The following is a 21,722-nucleotide window of genomic DNA, read 5'->3' as shown; positions in this document are numbered from 1 at the left end:
TGCGTACACAAGCTAGTTAAATATTTTGCAGTGGGAGTGCTAGTAGAATGTGCCCATATCACAGTCTGCTGCGCAGTCCAACCATCGCATCGCCAGCTGCTAATGCCTACATGAAAGGCAAAAACGCGGTTTCAGCGAGCTGGTTTTTTTTCTATTTATTTAGTGATTTGTGTATATGTTAGTCTGCATTAATAGAACATTATTAATGAATTTCGAGCTTAATTTTATGAAGAAAGATATGTACATTTTCCAAGTTCATGTCTGCATACTCATTTCACTGCAAACAGATAAGTTCCCTTCATTAAATTCCAAAATATAGGAAACCAAACAACTGTTTTAAACAGGGGTGGCAATAGATAAATAAACCTAGGGGGGCATGGCTGGGGTAGATCTGAGATGAAGGGAGATAGTGACTAATTTATTACCAACACCCAATTTGTAAAAAAGAGATCAAATGAGACTAAAGAAAGAGCAGTGGCAAGAACAAAATAACAAATAACATCTTAGAACCCATTGTTAATCGCATGCAGATTATAATGTGAATCGTACTTTTCAGGTGAATAGAAAGCAAATGTCAATAAATATAAACCAATAAATGCTAAAAAATTATAATGCCACAATATCCTAAATATTCCCATTTTTTTGTGAGTTCTACTTAGTTTGCTACCATACTAGTAATTATATAAATACAATGTGGAATAATGTAATAGAAATACATTAACGAATACATATTCCGAAGTGATATAGTGTTAAAAGTTGTGTAATCAAGATGTATACATTAACCAATATTGTTGGCAGCAGTCGGAGGGCATAGGAATTCTTTGAAAGACTCTACGCACATTTGCTCCTCTTTGGCACTGCTCCTGGTTTTAAAATCTATTAAACTTCAATTTATAGTATATCATTGCTGGAATCAATACCCAGTGAATTTATATTACATTATACAGAGTGAGTAAAAAGTATGGAACAATGCTTGTAACTTTCTTATTTCTAATTTTATGAAGAAACTATTTATACAAAAGTTGTAGGGTGTCAAAGAAGGAATATTTTGAACTTGTTTTCAAATAATATGCCTTTCATTTTATAAAGAGTGTGCCAATGAATCTGATTTTTTTTAAATGGCACCATGTACTTATTTCCCCATTTTTGGATTCTTCAGGTCTCAGTACGTACAAAATCATCATTTTTTTTTTTTTTTTTGCCATTTATAAACTATTGTTTTCTAAAATATTACCTCTGTTGATGGCAAAGTATATATACTGAACAAAGGGAAATTCTAATGCTTCAGTACATCAATTTGAGGAGGCTTTGGATTAAATAATTGCAGACAAAAGCTAATAGAAGGAACAAGTGAATAAAGCTAATAAAAACAATTGAATAACAAAAGTATTGGAAAGCACGACTGCTAATGGCTTCATTGCCAGATGCAAGGCACTAGACAACAACAACAATTGAATAACAATATTAATATTATTTAAATTTATAATTTAAAAAAGACACTCGTAAGATATGCACCATTGAAATTTAACTGCAATAGTAATACAATAAATGGATTTTAAAGCAAGAAAATCCATTAAAACCAAAATTAATATTGTTGTGTTGTATTAGAGTTGATTTCAGTTCACAAAAGGTGCTTAAATGGCCCCCATTTACTGCCAAACAACGCATAAATCTGTCCTTGACGATGCCATACTGTATTCCAATGGTTAATAAAATGTCTATCTATCTATGAATTTATGCAATACGACCACTGGTACCATCTGTATCACAATTACAGTAACATACCAAATGTTCAAAAACATGTTCTGCTAATTCTATTGAACTGTGTATTTACATTTTTAAATTTACTTTACATTTCTTTTAACTTGTTTATTTCCCTCATTCACTTTTCTCATACTTAGCAAAAATATGTTCCTAAGGCTTTGTTACCTGTTCATTTGTAACTATTGATATTTTGGCTAATACAATTTCATTACTAAAATGTAGCCATTCCTTTAACATAAAACTGCGTTCACTTCAATCTGTCGTTAACACATGTTAATAATTATGCTTCACATCTCCTATTTGGCCACATAATATACATCTATCATTTTCTATACTATCCCTAAAATCTCAATTCCCACACTCCTAACCTAATCTATGCAAAACCAACTTTAGCATTTTTATCGCATGGTTCTTGACTCTGTAAGTTTTAACTTTCCTGTAATTTCATAGTGAAGTTTTTATTCACGTGACTAAACATTTGTTGGTTACTAGACAAATATGTAATGATGTAGAAAACCAACAAATGTTTAGTCACGTGAATAAAAACTTCACTATAAAATTACAGGAAAGTTGTGACTTTCTATATCATTACATATTTGTCTAGTAATATTTACACTTTCGCGATTCTCTATTCACAGTTGTTCCAGTCCAATTTTATCCAGTTCGTTTTTCAAAGCACTAGTCCAATTCATTTTGTCATTCATCTATAACAAAACTTAACAAACTCGTTATTTACCATTTTTTAAATTTTGAACCAAAATGTCACTATTCTTACAATAGTCCACAGCGAACAGCAGATCAGTATACATGTGTGCAGAGAAAGTTTGGCAGTGAATAAATATTGTAGTAGTAGCATTGACACCGACATCGCGTAACAGTGTAATAATGGCGAATATTGAAGAAAATACTCAAGCAGTAGTAAACCTTGAAGCAAACACTGAAGATATCTACAAAAAGTTGGAAACTCTACAGAAGGAAAACGACCTAATGAAAAGTAAGGTGAAATATCTAGAAGAAGATCAGAGAAGAAAGAACTTAATATTATTTGGAATCAAGGAAAAGAAGAAGAAACAGACATTGGAAACATACGGGACTGTAATGAAAGTGTGCTGGGATTGGTTCAGGATTGATGTGAGTGATGGACAAATAAAAGAAGCATACAGAATCGGAAAAAATGTAAATAGATCTATTCTAGTTAAATTCTCAAATATAATGGCTAAAGAAAAACTTTTTGAGCAAACGAAAGTACTTAAAAAACTCTAATATTAGACTGATATATGAAGTAAGATGCAGGAGAAGAATATTGATTCCTTTTATGAAGGCTGCAAGGAATTGGAAAAGAAGAAGAAACAGACATTGGAAACATACGAGACTGTAATGAAAGTGTGCTGGGATTGGTTCAGGATTGATGTGAGTGATGGACAAATAAAAGAAGCATACAGAATCGGAAAAAATGTAAATAGATCTATTCTAGTTAAATTCTCAAATATAATGGCAAAAGAAAAAATTTTGAGCAAACGAAAGTACTTAAAAAACTCTAATATTAGACTGAAACATGATTTTTAATATGAAGTAAGATGCAGGAGAAGAATATTGATTCCTTTTATGAAGGCTGCAAGGAAAAACGGTCATTTCGCTAGATTATACGGAGACAAATTAAAGATAAATGGGGAGATGTTTGATGTGGAATGCTGTTTAGAAAATTTGAACCATACAGAGTTAGGGGCAATGAAAGAGGAGATAAGGAACGTTATAATAAAACATAAGATGGGAGAAGTATTTGGAAAATTAGAAGGTGGAGAAGTCATCACACAGAAAAGAATAGCAAGCGATGGAATGGAACACTCAGCGAATCACATGAACCAGGAAGAGAGGCCAGCGACCAGAGTAAAGTAATGCAATGCAAAGCAACAGCAGCAGGCGAGGATGTCAAACAAACGATTGAGGAAGAAACAAGAGACTTGCACTAAAGTAATGATGACGGCATCAGGTAGACAGGGGAGAACAGAAGGACTGCATACAGGAGCTGAGAGCAGCAAAAAGAGTTCACTGAATCTAGCTCGAAGAACAAAATATATGGGTCAGCAATTACAAAAGGGATCGAGAGATGAAGAAACTAAGATAAGAAGTCAAGATTCTGCAAGAACTGGAAGGGATGAAGGAACATAGCAACACCGAATAGAGGCAGGCCTACGTCAGTGGGAAGAAGTAAGGGACAGAAAAGTTACAACTTAAGAGGTTGGTACATGAGTGACAAAACATAGGAAAGAGATAAAGTGAAAATAGTATGCATGAGTGACAAAACTTAGGAAAGTGATAAAGTAGAAATGATGATGGTGACAGAAAAGACGGTAAGGCAAGGGAATATTAGTGAAAAAGGATAAGATACAAGTAATAAGCAGGGAGTGATAATAAGTAAATAGTGATAGAAATATAACAAAGAAAGTGGGAATGGAAATATAATAAAAGTGTAGAAACTATTTCGTCTGAAAATATACAGATTAGATTAGTGGGAATAAGTGGTCAGTGAACGTTAGTGATTCAATTGAATAAATAAGTTGACAATTATGGAAGAGTTCAACTTAATGTAAACAATGTTGGGAACAATTAATAAGGAATTGAGATAAGTGATTGTTAAGTTAAATGAGATTAGTAAGAATAAGATAGACAACTAGGAAAGGGAGGGGTAACTAGAAAAAGAAGGGAGGGAAACAGAGGTGAGAGAGGTGATAGAAAAGTCATCTTATATGTAATAGCCGGATGTTTAAAAAGCATAAGCAGAATATATATCTAAGGGAATGATGGCACGGTATACAGAAATGTGAAGGGCCATCACGACCGATGTAAGCTGATGGAATAAAATATATATCATATCATATCATATCATATCATATATCATATCATATCATATCAATCATATCATATCATATATCATATCATATCATATCATACCATATCATATCATATCATATATATCATATCATATATCATATCATATCATATCATATCATATCATATCATATCATATCATATCATATCATATTCTTACAATAATTTCTTTTCTATTGGTACACCTACCCATCTACCACATTCCAACATTGTTGTTTTAATGAGTGCCGAGTTAGGTAGCTGCAAAACTCGTGTGCACATGTATGCATATTATATGATATAGTCCTTTACAAGAAATTTTGGAATAGTAAACTTAATTTCAATTAACGAATAATATAACTGGTCTGTTATAATATATCTATACCTACTAGATTTTAGTAGACTTAACATTGATTTGAATTCATTCAACTGCCTGCCAAACAGTGATGCACTGCTGCTAGCCAGGCAGGGCCTAACAACCAGTAAAAAATCTCAGGTAGGTGCCAGAAAATAAGCATTAGCTGGCAAGACCGAACACTTCCTCATGGCTGATAAGAGTGCAGAACTGGAGAAATGATGGCAGGGAAAATGGTGTACTCGAAGGAAGCATGCCCCTGAGTCAAAATTATTAACTATAAGTTCTTAAATTTTGTATTTCTTATTTAATTTTTTTTTTTTTAATTCTGCATTAGTGAAGTGTAAGAATAATTCTATTCTATTTATTTTTCTTATTTAAAGTGAGCTTTATTTTATAAACAAATGTATATTTTCACATTACATACTTTGATCAGCAGTGGCTCTGTTGTGTTCATGAATCCAGTAGCAAAGCCCAGGTGTGGCCAGTCAAGCTCATCCAGCAATGGCTGCGTGTAATTGTGCACAGTATCCTTCAGCATGAAAAGAATTAAACTCAGCTAAATGTAGGCTCGCAATGCTTCCTAACATAAGTAACATCTGTATTATTTAAATTCCACAGGAGAAAGCTCATTTATTAACGTTAAAAATATATAACAAGAACAACATTGTCCATTTCTTACTTGTGAAGCGAGAATTACATATCACAACCCACGTAATAACAAAAATAGCGTGAATGGTTCAATCTGAGAGTTAAGAAGACTTAACTATGCAAAACAAGTCCATCAGGTTGTGAGTGATTCCTGGTTATCTTGTAAGGGGATAATTAGATACTGAGATTGGTTCTGAAGCTTCCTCTTTGCTAGCTCTCACAATAACTGTCAGGCTGTCCCAGTATATTACTTTCACTATTGGCACAATCAGATAGTGAATGCCGTACCTGCGATAAAAGGAGAGGGTTGATCCATGTCTCTGGAAAGTGAAAATGAGCACCCACAGAATCGCCGATGTAAACAATGCCACGAGAGTCGAAGTCCTTGCATAGCAACTGTTCCCAAGGTTTACCCGTGATGGGGTCGACTCCCCAGATACCATTACAGTTGGTGTCTGCAGTCTCGTCATTGTCCATCGGCTGCCTGCCCGGATAAGAGCTAAGGTCCCAGTCACGGCAGTCCCGACCTCGCCAGAAAGCCCCACGTGCAGGCTGGCACAACACAAAGCATATGCTATAATACACTGAAGAAAGAATGCTCTGTGTGCGACATTACAATAAATCCATTTCGAGGCTTAACAATTTGTCACAAAAACATTTGTCATGTCATGTCATGTCATGTCATGTCATGTCATGTCATGTTTTCTCTCTATGTATATGTGTGTGCAGATGGATTTTGTTTGTTCCTACATTATATCTTCAAATTACCTTGCTAAAAAAATATGTACGAGTAAATACAGTCTCATCCGTTTAGGTATGGATAATATTAATTTATTATTATAAAACTATTATGATAGTAGGAAACATTTCTTGCTGGTTATATTATGATTAAAAGATGGGAATTTCCATATATGACAATCAACAATGCATAATCTGAAAGGACAAATAAAAATCGTAGATGATTAAAATGGCTACTACAAATCAGCAGCAGGCACAATGTGTTCTTTGGTATGTTACATTTGAGAGTTTTAAAAGAGTTCAAAGGGAATTTCTATGTGAGTATGGTGTGTGTAATGTACCTAAATACGATTCCATAATGTTGTGGTATCGAACATTTGTAGAAACAGGTTTTGTGTTAAAAACATGCAGGAGGCCGCAGGTGAGACCCAGTACGAGAAGCATTTATTTCTTAGCTTGGTCTCCAAACTCCCCAGATCTAACCCCTCCTGACTTCTTCGTGTGGGGTTTTGTTAAAGACATTGTCTATTGACAGAAATCCAGGAACACTGATGATCTGAGAGTAAAAATTACCGCTTACTCAAGCTTTTCAACAAATCACCCCTCTTATGTTACAACGGACACAGGCTGAATTGCATCACCGTTATGAATTGTGCATGGTGCGCAATGGGGATCATGTTGAACTCTGAGGAATCTCCCATCTTTTAGTGTCATATGCACAAAGTTTCAACAAATAAAGTTCAGTAATAAATGTTTTACGGTGTCTTTATTTTATCCAACCCAAACAGATCACCCTGTAGAATGTCAGAATTCTTAACTGAAAAGTATTTTATGTAAGGAAACTAAATTGGCAGTAAGGCTCACAAAATTGAAAATAAGCAAACAAGAAAATAAATAAATAAGAAACAAAGGCATTGTCCTATCACACTCAACACTGTGCAAGTTCTCTCGAGATAAGTCCGCCACTATTCTTAGTAATTCACAAGTACCTATTTCTTTCGCGTAGAAAGCAATAGAAACTATTGCACTGTTTCATTTATCACTAACTGTGGTAATCTTATGGAAAATATGTCTCATATGACAAAAACGAAAACTGGCATTGGCCCTAATAATGAGATCAGGCAAGACAAGGCAATGCTAAAGGAAGAAGAAAAGGAAAAAATGAGAAAATTAAGACAAGGAAAATGAATGAGGAAGTAAAAAATGAGGACGAAAATGAAAAACGAACAGAAAATTGGGAAGAAAAAGGAAATGTAATGAAGAGAGAGAAAGAGGAAAATGTGAGAATAAAAACGAGAAGGGATGTGAGATGAAAGAAAAAAAGAACGAAAGAGAAAAGGAAATGACGATTAGGAAACAAAAGAAGTGTGGGGTGAAAGGAAAATGGACGAGAAGGAAAAAGGAAGGAGTAGAAAAGATAAGGGGTGTGAAGCAAAGAAAAAGGAATGAAGAAGAAAAAGCAATTAGGAGGAAAGGAAGTAGTGTGAGGTGAAAGGAAAAGCAACGAGGAGCAAAATGGAATGAATAGGAGGAAAGAGAAAGGGTATGAGGTGAAAGGGAAAGGAGCGAAGAAGAAAAAAGGAATAAGAATTACGAAAAAGGAGTGCGAGGTGAAAGGTACAGGAATGAGGAGGAGGTGGATAGAGAAGAGGTGTTAGGAGGAAGAAGAAAGACAGATGAGGAAGAAAAAAAGGGAATGAGGAAGAGAAAGGGGTATGAGTATGTCGAAGAAAAAGGAAAGAGAATTACGTACGATAAAGGAGTGGGAGGTGAAAGGTACGGGAATGAGGAGGTGGAGAGGGAAGAAGTGTTAGGAGGAATAAGAAAAAGAGATGAGGAAGAAAAAGGAATGAGGAAGGGTAAGGGGTATGAGGATGTCGAAGAAAAAGGAGTGCGAGGTGAAAGGTACGGAAATGAGGAGGTAGAGAGAGACGAAATGTTAGGAGGAATAAGAAAAAGATATGAGGAGGAAGAAAAAGGAATGAGGAAGGGTAAGGAGTATGAGGATGTCGAAGAAAAAGGAGTGTGACGTGAAAGGTACGGGAATGAGGAGGCGGTGGGGAGAGAAGAGGTGTTAGGAGAAAGAAAAGGGAATGAGGAAAGGAATGGGGTATGAGGATGTCGAAGAGAAAGGAATGAGAGAAAAAAAAAGGAATGCCTTAGAGTAATGAGATGAAGTTTGAGGGAGGAGGATGGGGGAAGAAGAGTTAAATGTTAACAGAACGAAAGATAGAAGTGAGGATGGGGAGAAGGATGGAAAATAGACTGAGGTAGTGTAGGAAAAGTGAGAATCATAACAAAAAAATGGAGGGTGAAAATAAAGAGTGAGGAGGAAGAGAAAGGAAACGAATAAACAGATATACAGGGTGATTCAAAACCTCTGAGGGGTGATAGATTTAACAATAAGGAATTCTTTTTGTTAAACAACCTATGTCTTTTGAAGCGTCGTTTTGAAATTACTGTTGAAAATAATTTTGCGTAGGCGTATGTCAATGTATGCAAATGTGTGCACCCTGTTTGTTTCCTGAGATGTTTGTAAGAGACGAGAAGGGTTGTTGTTGTTGTTGTTGTTGTTTGTTTACGTTTAATGTTCCTTTCAGTTCAGTCTAATCATTAGGGACCGGATTTTTATGTAATTACATATTATATTCCTTTCAACCTAACCCTATATAAATAACAAATCTTTGCAAATCTTGTAATTACTATTAATATACTAAAATTTGATACTACATAGTTTTACATATTTATCCCACATTACATATTATGGCTTGGTATTACATAAATGTACATATTTAATTGTTTTATTCATTTTTACTTCTCTAAAAGGAAAAAAAAAAAAAAAAAGAAAAAAAAAACTTCTGCTTGGGAAGTTTACAATTTGAAATACACAGATTTAAAAAGCCTTTTTATCTACCCAAGAAAGGATATACGTATTTCGGGACGAAACATAACGGCCTTAGTTCCAGGAAGTAATAGAGGCACTCACCCCATACCACTCACTGTAAATATGAGTGAAGAAAAGGCAACCTTTCTCATACAACTACCTTGTATTGTAAAAATCACTCAGAAAGTAGCATTCCCTTCATGTGCTGGAGTAGGACAAGGACGACATGATTTGTCTCGAACTATAATTGTTCTGCACATGTTTTAACAATCTGTTCCCATGCAATTTGCAACCTTATCCACCCTCTTCCTAATCCTTCCAGGGAAAACCCGTGCAAGTCTGACATGAGCCGCAATAAAGTAGCTGACTTTTGAAAAAAAGCTGAAGTAAAGGAACAAACTGGAAAGATGTTGAAAAGTTAAAATAAATAGCTTTTCAGGTTATTGCTTGGAAAGATGTTGAAAAGTTAAAATAAATAGCTTTTCAGGTTATTGCTTGACCTCTTTACTTTAAATTTAGTAGACCTATACGGAAATGGGATTTTCCGAGCAATTAGAACCTTGAGGTTGGAATAATCCTACCGTTCTGAATGAGACAGGAATGTCACTTTTCAAACAAAAGTTTGTAAATGCCTATAGTTTGAGGTTTTAGTAAGTAGGCTACTTTGTTTCTTACAAGGAGCAGCTAAAATGCATGTGTCCCACATCTCCTCTTATTTTCTCCTAATCCAGTAAAGTGAAACAGTGATTGCAGTACTGTTGTCATTCATTTCACTCTGTTCTCTAGTTTTAGTACTTACAGTATAGAGTGCAAGTGAGTTTACCTACTACTTTTAACTAATTACTAAAATGGTCCCTGAATCTTCAACCCTAAAAACAAAAATAAAATCATGGATTGCAATGGATGAAGCTTTCACTACAGATGGAAAAATAGTAATGTGTCAAGTATGCGGTAAAAAAGTCGGGTGCTCTATGAAATCACAACTGGAGAGTCTTACTTATCCTATACCTGCTAGATATTGATATTAAATATTTTCATGATTTTACATATTTTGGTACATATTCAGCTTATTTTTCTTACATAAACATGTACATATTTCACACCTTGATATTACATAAAAATCTGGTCCCTACTAATCATCAATTGAGAATGGATGTCTACACTTTTACTGAGTTAACTGACATGGTAATGTGTTATGGGGAGACTCGTGGAAACGAAGAAGAGCTCTCCACATGTACCAACAACAGTTTGAAAACAGAAATCACCTTCACCACACAATGTTTGCTCGACTTTATCAATGCCTTAGGGACAATGGGTCTCTTCGTCCCTGGCGCATTGGTGGAAGACCTTGTAAGACATCCATTCTCAATTAATGAAAGGAAAAGGTATTGAACATTAAACGTAAACAAACAACAACCCTTCACGTCTCTTACAAACATCTCAACAAACAAACAGGGGTGCACGCATTCGCATACATTGATGTATGCCACCGTGCAAAAACATTTTCAATGGTAACTTCGAAACGATGCGTCAAAATATATAGGTTGTTTAATAAAAAGGGTTCCTTATTGTTACAGCTATCAACCCTCGGAGTTTATCGAGGATTACCAAAGAGAAGGAGGAGGAAGACGACGACGATAAAAAAGAAAAAGATAGAAGAGAAAGAATATGTCAATTTCGGCAAGAGTGAAAAAGGAGGAAAAATATGATAACTGTAGCAGCAGAGAGAGAGAGAGAGAGAGAATAAAAGAAAAGGGACGAGTAAACAGAAAGGCCCAAAAACAAAAGAAAATTATCAGAAAGTAGTGCAAAGCGAAGAAAACGAAAAAATGAAAAAAAGAAAATAAGAAAGAAGAGGAGAAAAAGGACGAGAAGGAGACATCTTCATGAGTAAAGATGAACTAACTGACATAAACCAAAGTAAGCAATCTATATACTCTGACAATGCTGAACCAATCCCCGTCAACATCCAATGCAGGTCGTATCAGGGACCAACTCCTGTTGAACATCTCACAGAGCTCATGAATGCCTGGGAAGCGGCACAAATCTAAGCTGATGTGTGCTAGATGTCGATTAATTGCACTGCGTTGGGGTTCAGGCGGCAGGAGATCCTGCAAGATGGTAGTGAAACAATGTTACACTCTTACAATTGCAAATCATCAGGGCAGCAGTCAAACAGACGGTTGTCCTAACCTTGATGAGCTGTACACTCTGCCTGAAACCCATCTGAGGTCGGGGGAAGAGGTGACAGTAGCTCTGACCAGGGTCCAAGTAGCATATGTCGATGCCATAGCAGAACACATCAGGTGTGAAGATTTCAGAAAGCTTCCTGCAAGAAAAGATATACTAATTAGTTTTATATTTGTCAAATTAAATCTGCGTAACAGAGATTTAGGTTGCACTCTGTCCAATGCTGATGAATTACAGATTCAGTTGCCACAGGTACCCCTAGCAGAAGATTTCGACCTAGGATACCTCACCACTGAAGATGTCTGCCACAGTAGTAGATGAAACGTCTGGGAATATCTACACCAGTAGACCACGGAATCTTACAAGCAAATGTTCTGATGGGGGCAGATAAAAAAGTTAAATTTTTTTCTTCCACTATGTTAATAATCTCAAAAGAAGTGCTTATACAAATTTTGGCCACTCGACCACAATTACGAGGGCCGTAAAAAAATAAGTTCTCCAGGGGCCGTTAACAGAAAAAAACACAGTTTCGTTGGACAAATTTATTGGAACAGACACAGCAGTTGTTAAGCTATTTTTCAACATATTTTCCATCGGAAATGACACCTTTCTCATGTCATGGGATCGACAGAGAGAGGTGCAGACGCAGTCAAACACTGGTTTCGATCTGAGGTGGCTGACTTCTACAACACAAAAATTGATCCCATGGTATGACACATGTCTCAATTCCAGTGGGGGAAATGTTGACAATAGCGCAGTAATTCCTGTATCTGTTTCAATAAATATTTCCATGCAATTGTGCTTTTTCCTATAAACGGCCCCAGGGAATATCACTTTCTGGTGATTGCGATCGAGTGGCCAAAATTTGTATAAGTACTTCTTTTGACATTATTAACATGTGAAAGAAAAAATTTAACTTTCTTACCTGCCCCCATCAGAACGTTTGCTTGTTAGCCCAGAAGCTCCATTTCAATTAGACACACGCCATGAAAGCCTACATGCTAAGAAAGGTGGTAATTTTTACTACCTGTTTTCATATCTAAAAACTAGGAAATTCTGTTTACTGAACATTTATTTTCCAGTCAATTTAATGTTACATGAGAATACTACCAACAATTAAGTCACATTTTTCCCTCCTTACAGTTAAGACGCAGTAAAGCCCTATGTTCTTTACAAAATGGTTTTCTGCATTATTTGCAATAGAACTGAGTTATTCCCCTCTCCTTTGCAGAGCATATTGCGCACATAGTACGTTTTTCGCATTTCTCAAGTACTGGACACTGTTCTTCTTCTTCTTCTTTAGTGCTAAAATTTTTCTAAATATTCGTTTCTAATTAGCAATTCAACCCTGGTAGTTTTAAACTTAGTTCCAACCAGCCAGCCTGGGTGGCACAAGAGCTAGAGGCACAGACTGTCTCTACCGCTTGGTCCGAAGGGATGTGGGTTCGAGTCCTGCCTCGGACATGGGTGTTGTGTTTGTATTAATTTAAGTAGCAAAAAGGAAACAAATTAAAGAAAACAGGAAAACAAAGATAACTTCGGTAAACGGCCTCTGGCCAATAAACTTAAAAAAACAAACAAATGAAAAAACAAGGTTTCATCAATTCCTCACGTAATTGAAAAAGAAACAGTTATCTCGACAATACATTTTTATTTTTCGGAGTCGTTTTTTCTACGCATATAATCCAGAAACTGATATCAACGATGTTTAGAATGTCGTAAAAACTGCAATTGCCTTCCTATTACAAGAAAGTTGACGACATATTTGGTCCAATGTGTACATACTTCATTGATCTTAATGCAGAATTCTGGTTTCTTTGTCTCCTGGTTGATTACAGTAAAATTAGATCGAATAATAATAATAATAATAATAATAATAATAACATTATTATTATTATTATTATTATTATTATTATTAGTATTATCATTACTCGTGACGTGAACAGTCCATCAAAGGTCAAGGCTTATCAGCTGCCTGCTGGCGTCATGTCTACATGCATCAGTAGAGGTGAACGATCATCCAACCAGAACATCAAGAAGAGGAGTCTAAACAGCCAACCTCATTATGTTACTATATAGTGGGTTATGACATCATTGTACAAGGGTCACTGCTTGTTGCTCGACGAATAAATATATAAAAAAGTTTATAATAATAATACAAATTTATTACCTAGAAAAGGAAGATGATGAATGAAGATCTTATGACTATTTTCGTAGGACTGTCAGAAAAGGCACATAATTGGAAAGGGTGTGTTCCGATATTCTTTATTAGAAAAATAACTCTGATACCATGTATATTAGATTACATTACATATATTGAAAACATGAAACTTAATTCCTGGCATAAACATTGTGCACTTTATTTTATTTTATTTCATTTGAAATTGCTAGATGCCGGTATTCTAAATCATGTTTGTATACTTCACACAATAATAAATTATTAACAGTGCGAAAGTGTTGTTATAGTAACACTGCATTATTTGAAGGTTTCCTTGAAACAGAAGTTCCAATTCCTCCACAACGTTTAATGCACAACACAATGTTCAGGAAAGACTTACATTCTCCAAACAAGTATGACTTGCCAGTCACTGAAGGAGGAGGTTCTCGTACACCAATGCCTTCTTCGTCCGAATATGATTCACAAAATGAACATGGAAACTTCGCCATCATTCAGCCAGAGGACATTAATGATCTTCGAGACTCTAATAACGAGAAGATTCATCACTTAGAATGTATGAAAGTGAAAAAATGTAGAAAATAGGGAAATAGAACTAGAGACGAAAAGTAATAAACAAATTACATGTTCTTCTGTACAGCCCACAATAACTTCACAAGGGTGTTACAAAAGTGGAGGGTCAGAATATAATAACTTTTTAACCCTGAAGCTGCCTAAGAAGCAAAGAGAACTTTCCATAAGGATTCAACAAAAACAGAAAGAAGCAACAAGCTCAAATATTCCGACACATCAGAAGGAGATTGAATTAAATAGGATCAATGATACAGAGGAAAATAAAACTACTAAAGATGGGTATTGGTATTCGAGTGATGAACAGGATGCAAGTTTGGTAAATGTTCTCAAGAACTCTTCCAGTCAAACATCATCATTACATTCATCTAAGGAACTTTCACATAAAGAAATCAGTGTGTCTGTAAACAGAATTTTGTCTAGCATTAAACCCCAGACAAGGAATATTACTTGTCTTGAAAGGAAGTTCTGCATTGACTTCACAATTAGCAGAACATGTTGATGCCAAGATACAAGTACCAATAATGCAAGCCAGAGACCCCAGACTTGCTTCACGAGGTCTTCATAATAGGAATAACATCACAGCCTCAGCAGCAATGCCTTCCAGTTCCTGCTGCACTCAGACTGAAAGACGTTCATCGAAAAACAGGACTAAGATCTTTTACAACAGACGTAAAAAAAATAGTATTTACAACAGTATTGCTGATGGAATAGAAATAAATGGTGACGGTGACCTTAGAGGATCTGGTTCCCGTAGTGATATAGAGCAACTGAGAGAAGTCATGGGACTTCAGTTCAATCCTGTATCCTATCATAAACCTGCTACTGAAATAGATGCTTCATTACATTCGCATCCACGCATTCCTTACAAATTAGTGCCCATCACAATATCACGACCAAACTTTTCTGGATTAAAAGTGAATAAAGCAGAACCACACTTCTTAAAGACCAAAGGTTACGCAAACTTTTCCATTTATCAACAAATGATTTGAAAAGCATAGGACAGCTGCCACCCATATGGTCTACAATGATCTGTGCTACCAGTGACTACCAACAACAAAATAATGGAACAACAGAAACAAGTAAAAGGAGTATAGTTTTAGAGAACACTATTTCTCCAGCTAAGAAAAAACATAAACCCGCCACAAAACCTACTCCAGATATAAATTCTACTGCTGAATTGGTATCTTCTAGAGTTACAGAAGATTTGAGCTGCAGCAAACCAGCAAAGTTGTCTCAGAAATTCCAACTTAATTTTTGCCAAACACCAATTCATGATATTACAGAATTGCTAAGTAAAGTGAGTGCTGCTGACACAGACCAGAGGATAATTTTACCTTCTACCAGTATGGACACACAAAACCAAAGAGTGCGTAATGTGAAGAACCGAGAAAACATGCAACATGACCAGAAATCTTTCACTCCTCTTAGTGGTGATAAAATGTGTCATATAAATAGGTGAACTTGAAGTATTGAAGGATATGTCCGAACGTTTATTTGTGATTGATTTGTGTAATTCAGTTATATACAAATAAATTCTTTGTGTAACTTTTTCTTTGTTATAAAATGTGATTCATTATTGGTAATTAGTTTTCGTGAATATTGATTCAATTGTAAAATCAGCTGTTGTTCACTCTTTTAACAATAAAGCTTTTCAGTACTATATAAAAGTCTTATTATACGTAGCATTTTGAAATATATGTTAATTTAACATGGCTGTGAATATACATAACACAGCTTGTGGTTCTATAATATTTAATGTCTTACGCAGTGTATATACAGTAGGCTATACATATTGTGTTTATAATAGGCAATGTAACTTTTCATGATTAAAATAGGAATTTACACGAATCCAAATTGTCCTCTATGCAACAAAGAAGAAATGACTGAAGATCATCTACAAACCTGTGAAGTTCTACCTGATGGATCCACCACAGAGAAATATTGGAGAGCAAGAGCACTAATGGCTTCGTTGCCAAAGCCCAGCATTAGATAATAACAACAACTTTTCATGATTACGTGAACTCAGAACCAACAGCAAGTCTGAAGTATAAAGTCATTAAATAATAATCTGTGGATTAGCTTCAATTTTCAAATAGCTTTATATTTTGATAAGTCTAGTTGCCTGTGTTTAAACTGTTTTCCTTAATCAGAAGCTAACACTCACTAAAATTTTCAAATAATTTATGAAGATTCTCTTTCTGTCACACTATTTAAATATAGGCCTAACATTAAACACAGGAACACCATATTTATTTCGAATTATTATCATCATCATCCTGTCGAGTACTAGTCCTAAAAGAACTGTTACGGCCTGAAAAAGCGATTTTCTTGCAATCTTTTCATAGGTCGACCAAGTGACCATTCCCCATTTGAACGATACTTTATTATTGCCTTAGGGATCCTGGATGAAACCATTCTTGAGACGTGTTCCTTCCAGTTTAACTGATATCTGGAGATATAGTCCAGTATTGATGACACATTAAGTTCTTGAAGGATATCTTCATTTTTCTTTCAATCCCATCTAGTGTAGCCAGCTGTTCGGTGCATGAATCTCATCTCGCAAGCTGTTAGTATGTTTTCATCTTTTGTCCTTATAGTCCACGCTTCACTCCCATAACGTAAGACTGGTCGAGCTATTATTTGATAAAGACGAGTGCGAGTTGATTTTTGTACTAATGAAGGTTTTAAAACTCTAATTCGAATTATTAAGAAATAATAATATTTGCTTTTATTGTAATTTTGTGAACAGTTGCTCCTTTGTTCTCAAAAATTTCAAATGCAGAAAAATGAAGTTCATTTTGTTAAAGAGTTTCTGAAATTATTTTCAAGGTTTGAAATATATTAATGATAATTTATTATGTAAAATGTTCCATTTTACTATTCGACAAAAATTACTTTATCCGAACAAAAAAAAATTGTAGCATCTCATATACATAACATTATATAAATGTATAGGAACTCTTGCAAGAAGCATAAAGAGTATCGTATTTACTCGATTATAATATGTACCCATTTTGTTAAAATCTCCACCTTCAAAACTGAGGTGCATGTTATAGTCGGTGGCAAGTTGTATTTCAAAGAAATAGTGCATATCAAATGCTGTTGATGGTAGTGCTTTGAGAGAATGGTAATCAAACATAATGTCAGTGATGATTCGGATTTCAACTTGGACATGGTGATGGGAGACTTCAAATTCTGAAGATAGAAGTAGGACAGAATGTGATGCATAGAGTATGTGCAACCACATTCTGTATTATTAAAAATATTGCTGAGCCCAGTCTCTTTCTAGAGACACAGATTATATTGTAAAATAGTGTGATGGGAAATCCATGAAGATCAATATTTCCGAAACTATTAATGTTGTGTCCTTTACTAAGAAAACTACTTTACCTATATTCAACACACTTCAGTGAAATCAAAACCAAATTAACAAAACTGATAAAAAAAAAACCTTGCCATATTGATTAACAGTAAACTTCATTTTCATAAGCATATTGCTTTGTTCACTTCATTTATAGCCACACAATTAAAATATCGACTTTAATACAGTCCATAATTAAGTTTTTTTTCTACATTTGATTCACCGCTAATACTTTTATTCGTATTAGTGAAATCGAAGCTGGCTCAGTAAAACTATGACGTATTCAACTCAAATTCATAATATACTCTTTTTTCATATGTTTTCCAGCCCATAACTCGTTGTCACATGTGGAGGTATCATGTGATCAGCATAATAATCCCCCCAGCCGTTATAACTGATTTTTGCAACCACATTTTTTTACCTATCACAGTTCCCCAAATTTATCTCAATGCTGGATGGACACTGGTCCTATACACTGGCCGAAATTTAGTGAGAAATTACCTTCCCCATAAGGAGTCGAACCAGTGCGTACTCCATAGCGCGAGTCCTAAATATGATGGCTTGGCTTTACGAGGGCTGTACCAGGACAGGTCCTTATACTTAGGCATGCTTTTACCCATTGTACGCTCAATATAATATTATACGATGATTGTTCATGTCTGACAGGTGACACTGGTATCATTTGTGAATCCGACACTGAGAGGTGGGGCATCCTGCCTCTATCCCTGATAGAGCCAGGTTTCGTTTCTTGGACGAGTTGCCTGATAAACCCAGGGGCCCAGAGCCCAACCCTTTCTGTCATCGTCGGCTGACAGGTGGGCCATCCTGCTTCAGCCCCTGATGAAGCCATATCCCATCCACACACGACTAGCCTAATAAGTAGCCCCAAACCTCAAGCTCTTCCTTTATCAGCATCGGAATCCTCTTTGTTCACCATAAATTCGATTATGATCTGGTCGGGGATCAAACCCGAATCTCCTGGATGGAAGACTGGTGTGCTAATATGAACCACAGACGCGGCTAGGTATGATGTCTTAGATCTTAGACCACAACGCTATGTTGTGGGACGAAATGAAGGCAAATCTTACCTTCCATTTTGAATGTTGCGTACACTACTTTTAACACTTGAATATAAGTAATTGATTAACTAGCGGACTTACTCGTGTTAATTATGTAAGTCTGTGCGGCTTACAGCTGTTTCGGTGCTTCATCACACCATCCTCAGAGCCTACTCAGGCTCAGGCTGAGTAGGCTCTGAGGATGGTGTGATGAAGCACCAAAACAGCTGTAAGCCGCACAGACTTACATAACACGAGTAAGTCCGCTAGTTAATCAATTACTTTCAAATCTTACCTTATTATATAGCCCTATAGTACTGGTTTTCCCGAGTAGACTCTCACTAAAGGTAAATAAATGAACGTAATAATTACGATGGAACCTCTGAAATTACAACACGTGTTATCTGTTTAACAGCTGAAAGAACATTGTCAGAGAGTTCAATACACAAGAAGAGGTACACGGAAAACCGGAAGTCACCACTGAAACAATCACCAACAATGGACAAAAATAAAAGTCCGCGTCGTAAATCTTACGAGCATTACCTGTCTAAGGTTAAAGCAATATACTATTACTGAATTCCTTCGAGCTGAAAACACGTCACCTAGAGAGAAATATACATTGACAACATTTTTGTGGTGATGATCATATGGACAGATCTACTGTTAAGTCATTGATGAAGAGAGGAAGAAAAGCATTAATTTTGGTGTTTGCAAGACCAACTTAAAGCACAATTCTCTTTCATAAGCTCTTCATCAGCAACGTACATTAAAAATTGCTTGTAGTGTTCTTGGCCATCATGATCAAACCAGGTTCCAGCACAAGGTCATTACAGGAACTCTGAAGCAGAATAAATTTTGATTCCCAGATACATATTTCTAACACTCCACATCCGACTCAATTCGATGTTCACTATTAACAACACTAATGCATGGTCTTAAAGCAAAGTAATGTACTGTGATTATGACAACTAATTTCAGGCCGCAGTGAAGAACTGGGCGAAGGAACACACTACATACTTCTTCACTGACAAGATGAAGAAACTACTACTTCAACATTGGGACAAATATAATGGTGATGATCACATTGAAAAAATTTGAAAAGTTACATTCTAAGCTTTTTTTCTCATGTTGTTCCATCCACATTCCTCTAATCATTCAAGACTTAAAAGCCCATTTATACAATTTTTTATCCACCTCTTGTAATTCATATTTTGAGTAACCTGAAAAATATATTGATTTGCCGTGTCCATTATCTTACGGGTTAGTGATGATAGGTTCAAGTGTGGTGACAGCTTCTATACAGTATGACTCTGCAACAGCTGGCATCATTTGGCAGAGCCGCAATGAAGCAGCCAGCAGTGTCTCATTGTGGATCTGTGCTAGCTGATCTGCGATACCAGAGATGATGGTACATCCTGTAAGCAGTAAGTATATATTGTATATTCCAAAGTTTCGAGAATTCACTAAACATATTAAACTTCTATTATCTCAAGCACAGTCAAATAAATGTGTTGTACTTCATACTTCACTGTAATCATTCCTGGCCATTACTTCTCCCGTAACTAAGTAAATAAGTGCCTTGTATTCACTGCAAACACTCATGACTGTCATTACACCTCTCATAGCCTACTTCCTTGCAGTTACTCCTGGCAATTATTCCTCTCCAATAACCAAGTAAATATGTGCTTGTATTTCACTGCAACTATTACTGGCCATTAATCCTCATACAGCCAGAAAATAAGTATTACCGTACTCATTCGTTTTCTAAGTGTAGTTGAGCTTAGAGAGCTGATGTTTTGTTGTGAATGAAGCCTAGGACCGCAAGGGGAGAGGTGCAGTGCGGTCAGGCATTTTTGTACCGCACTCGTGTATCTCAGCAGCAGTCACAACAGTATTAGTACCCAAACCCGCCACATGCATTTAGAAAACTAAAGAGTTATACCTTGTATTTACTGCAATCAATATCAGCTGTTATCTCTCACATAACTAAGTAAATACGTACCTTCTATTTCATTACAATCACTCCTGTCATTACCTATTGCACAGCCATTCTCTCCGATTGCTATACGTTTTATGCCAATAAATTATAACCACTTCATATCTTCGTGAGATGTTCCTTGAAAGCCTGTGAAATCCCCTAATGTTGCTGTACAGAAGCGCGCCCGTTGGAAATTTGCTACATTTGAAAGATTCACCCACATGCAGGATTGGGTGAAACTTCGATATCTTCCCACACTACACACGGAGAGAAAAGATACATGAAAACGTTTCACATTCCTCGGCCTCAAGTCACTTTTATTATCCCCCTCAACTAACCCACTAACCTTGTCACATATTTCGGCCTCGTGTCACTTAGCTATCCCTTCATTTAACCTATCTAACCATAACTAAACATAAATCAGACGTCAGTTCCATGGTGTGGGGAGATATCAAAGATAGGCTTAGGATTGCACCAGGTGGTCCTGGTTGACTGTCAACATTGAACAAAGATAACTATTATTTTAAATGCTGTCTTAATTCCCTTTACAATTAATTTCTCGAAACTACAGCGTTTCGTTTATGTTGAATTTTAAACGTTTTTTTATATAGGAAAGCTATAAAGTAATCTTGTCAGTCAGTCTTGTAGTCTTGCATATATAATTATTATATACCATCATAATTATAACAAATGTAGGTAAATTACCTGCACATGAGAAACCTCCATTTACTCCTCTTCCTTCCACAAAAGACACTAACAAAAAAATCACGACATATTTCACAGTACAGTGCATTGGTACAGGTTAAGGACGTAACCAGTGATGTATTATCCTCTTAAAATTGACTGGCAATGCTCAATTGTTCTATGTTTTTAAAAGTTATCTGTAGGTCAAAGTCGAGCTATACGCTACATTGTATTTCCTTAAAACCTTCAATGTCATTTTCACTTGTAACCTTCCAAACACACAAAACTGACGTTCTCTCTAAAAAAAAAAAAGGTGATAATCATCATCATCCGTCATCGTCATATGACGACTCAAGTTTGTAACAAAATTTCTTTCTTACACAAAAGAAATTCCCACCTACGTCAGAAAATAATATCGAATTGTTTTTGCACTCACATGAAT

At 35.8% G+C, this 21,722-nt stretch overlaps 1 protein-coding gene across 2 annotated transcripts in view; it reads right to left on the bottom strand.

The window, feature by feature from the left end:
* LOC138696094 (acyloxyacyl hydrolase-like) overlaps nucleotides 1-21,645 on the bottom strand; it is a 49,409-nt gene extending 27,764 nt beyond the window's left edge. The window contains exons 1-6 of one of the 2 annotated variants that reach the window (XM_069820626.1): nucleotides 21,302-21,645; nucleotides 19,877-20,033; nucleotides 11,454-11,589; nucleotides 11,198-11,371; nucleotides 5,927-6,190; nucleotides 5,415-5,519 (exon numbers count right to left, since the gene is read on the bottom strand). In XM_069820626.1, the coding sequence (XP_069676727.1) occupies nucleotides 5,415-5,519; nucleotides 5,927-6,190; nucleotides 11,198-11,371; nucleotides 11,454-11,589; nucleotides 19,877-20,033; nucleotides 21,302-21,389 (924 nt within the window). In that variant the 5' untranslated portion in view covers nucleotides 21,390-21,645. The remainder of the gene's footprint in view (nucleotides 1-5,414; nucleotides 5,520-5,926; nucleotides 6,191-11,197; nucleotides 11,372-11,453; nucleotides 11,590-19,876; nucleotides 20,034-21,301) is intronic. The other variant, XM_069820627.1, reaches the window with a different exon arrangement.
* Between the last annotated feature and the right edge of the window lie 77 nt (nucleotides 21,646-21,722).

The sequence above is a fragment of the Periplaneta americana genome, chromosome 3 (genome assembly GCF_040183065.1).
Source record: "Periplaneta americana isolate PAMFEO1 chromosome 3, P.americana_PAMFEO1_priV1, whole genome shotgun sequence".
NCBI lineage: Eukaryota > Metazoa > Arthropoda > Insecta > Blattodea > Blattidae > Periplaneta > Periplaneta americana.
This window is presented reverse-complemented; position numbering and strand designations above follow the sequence as displayed.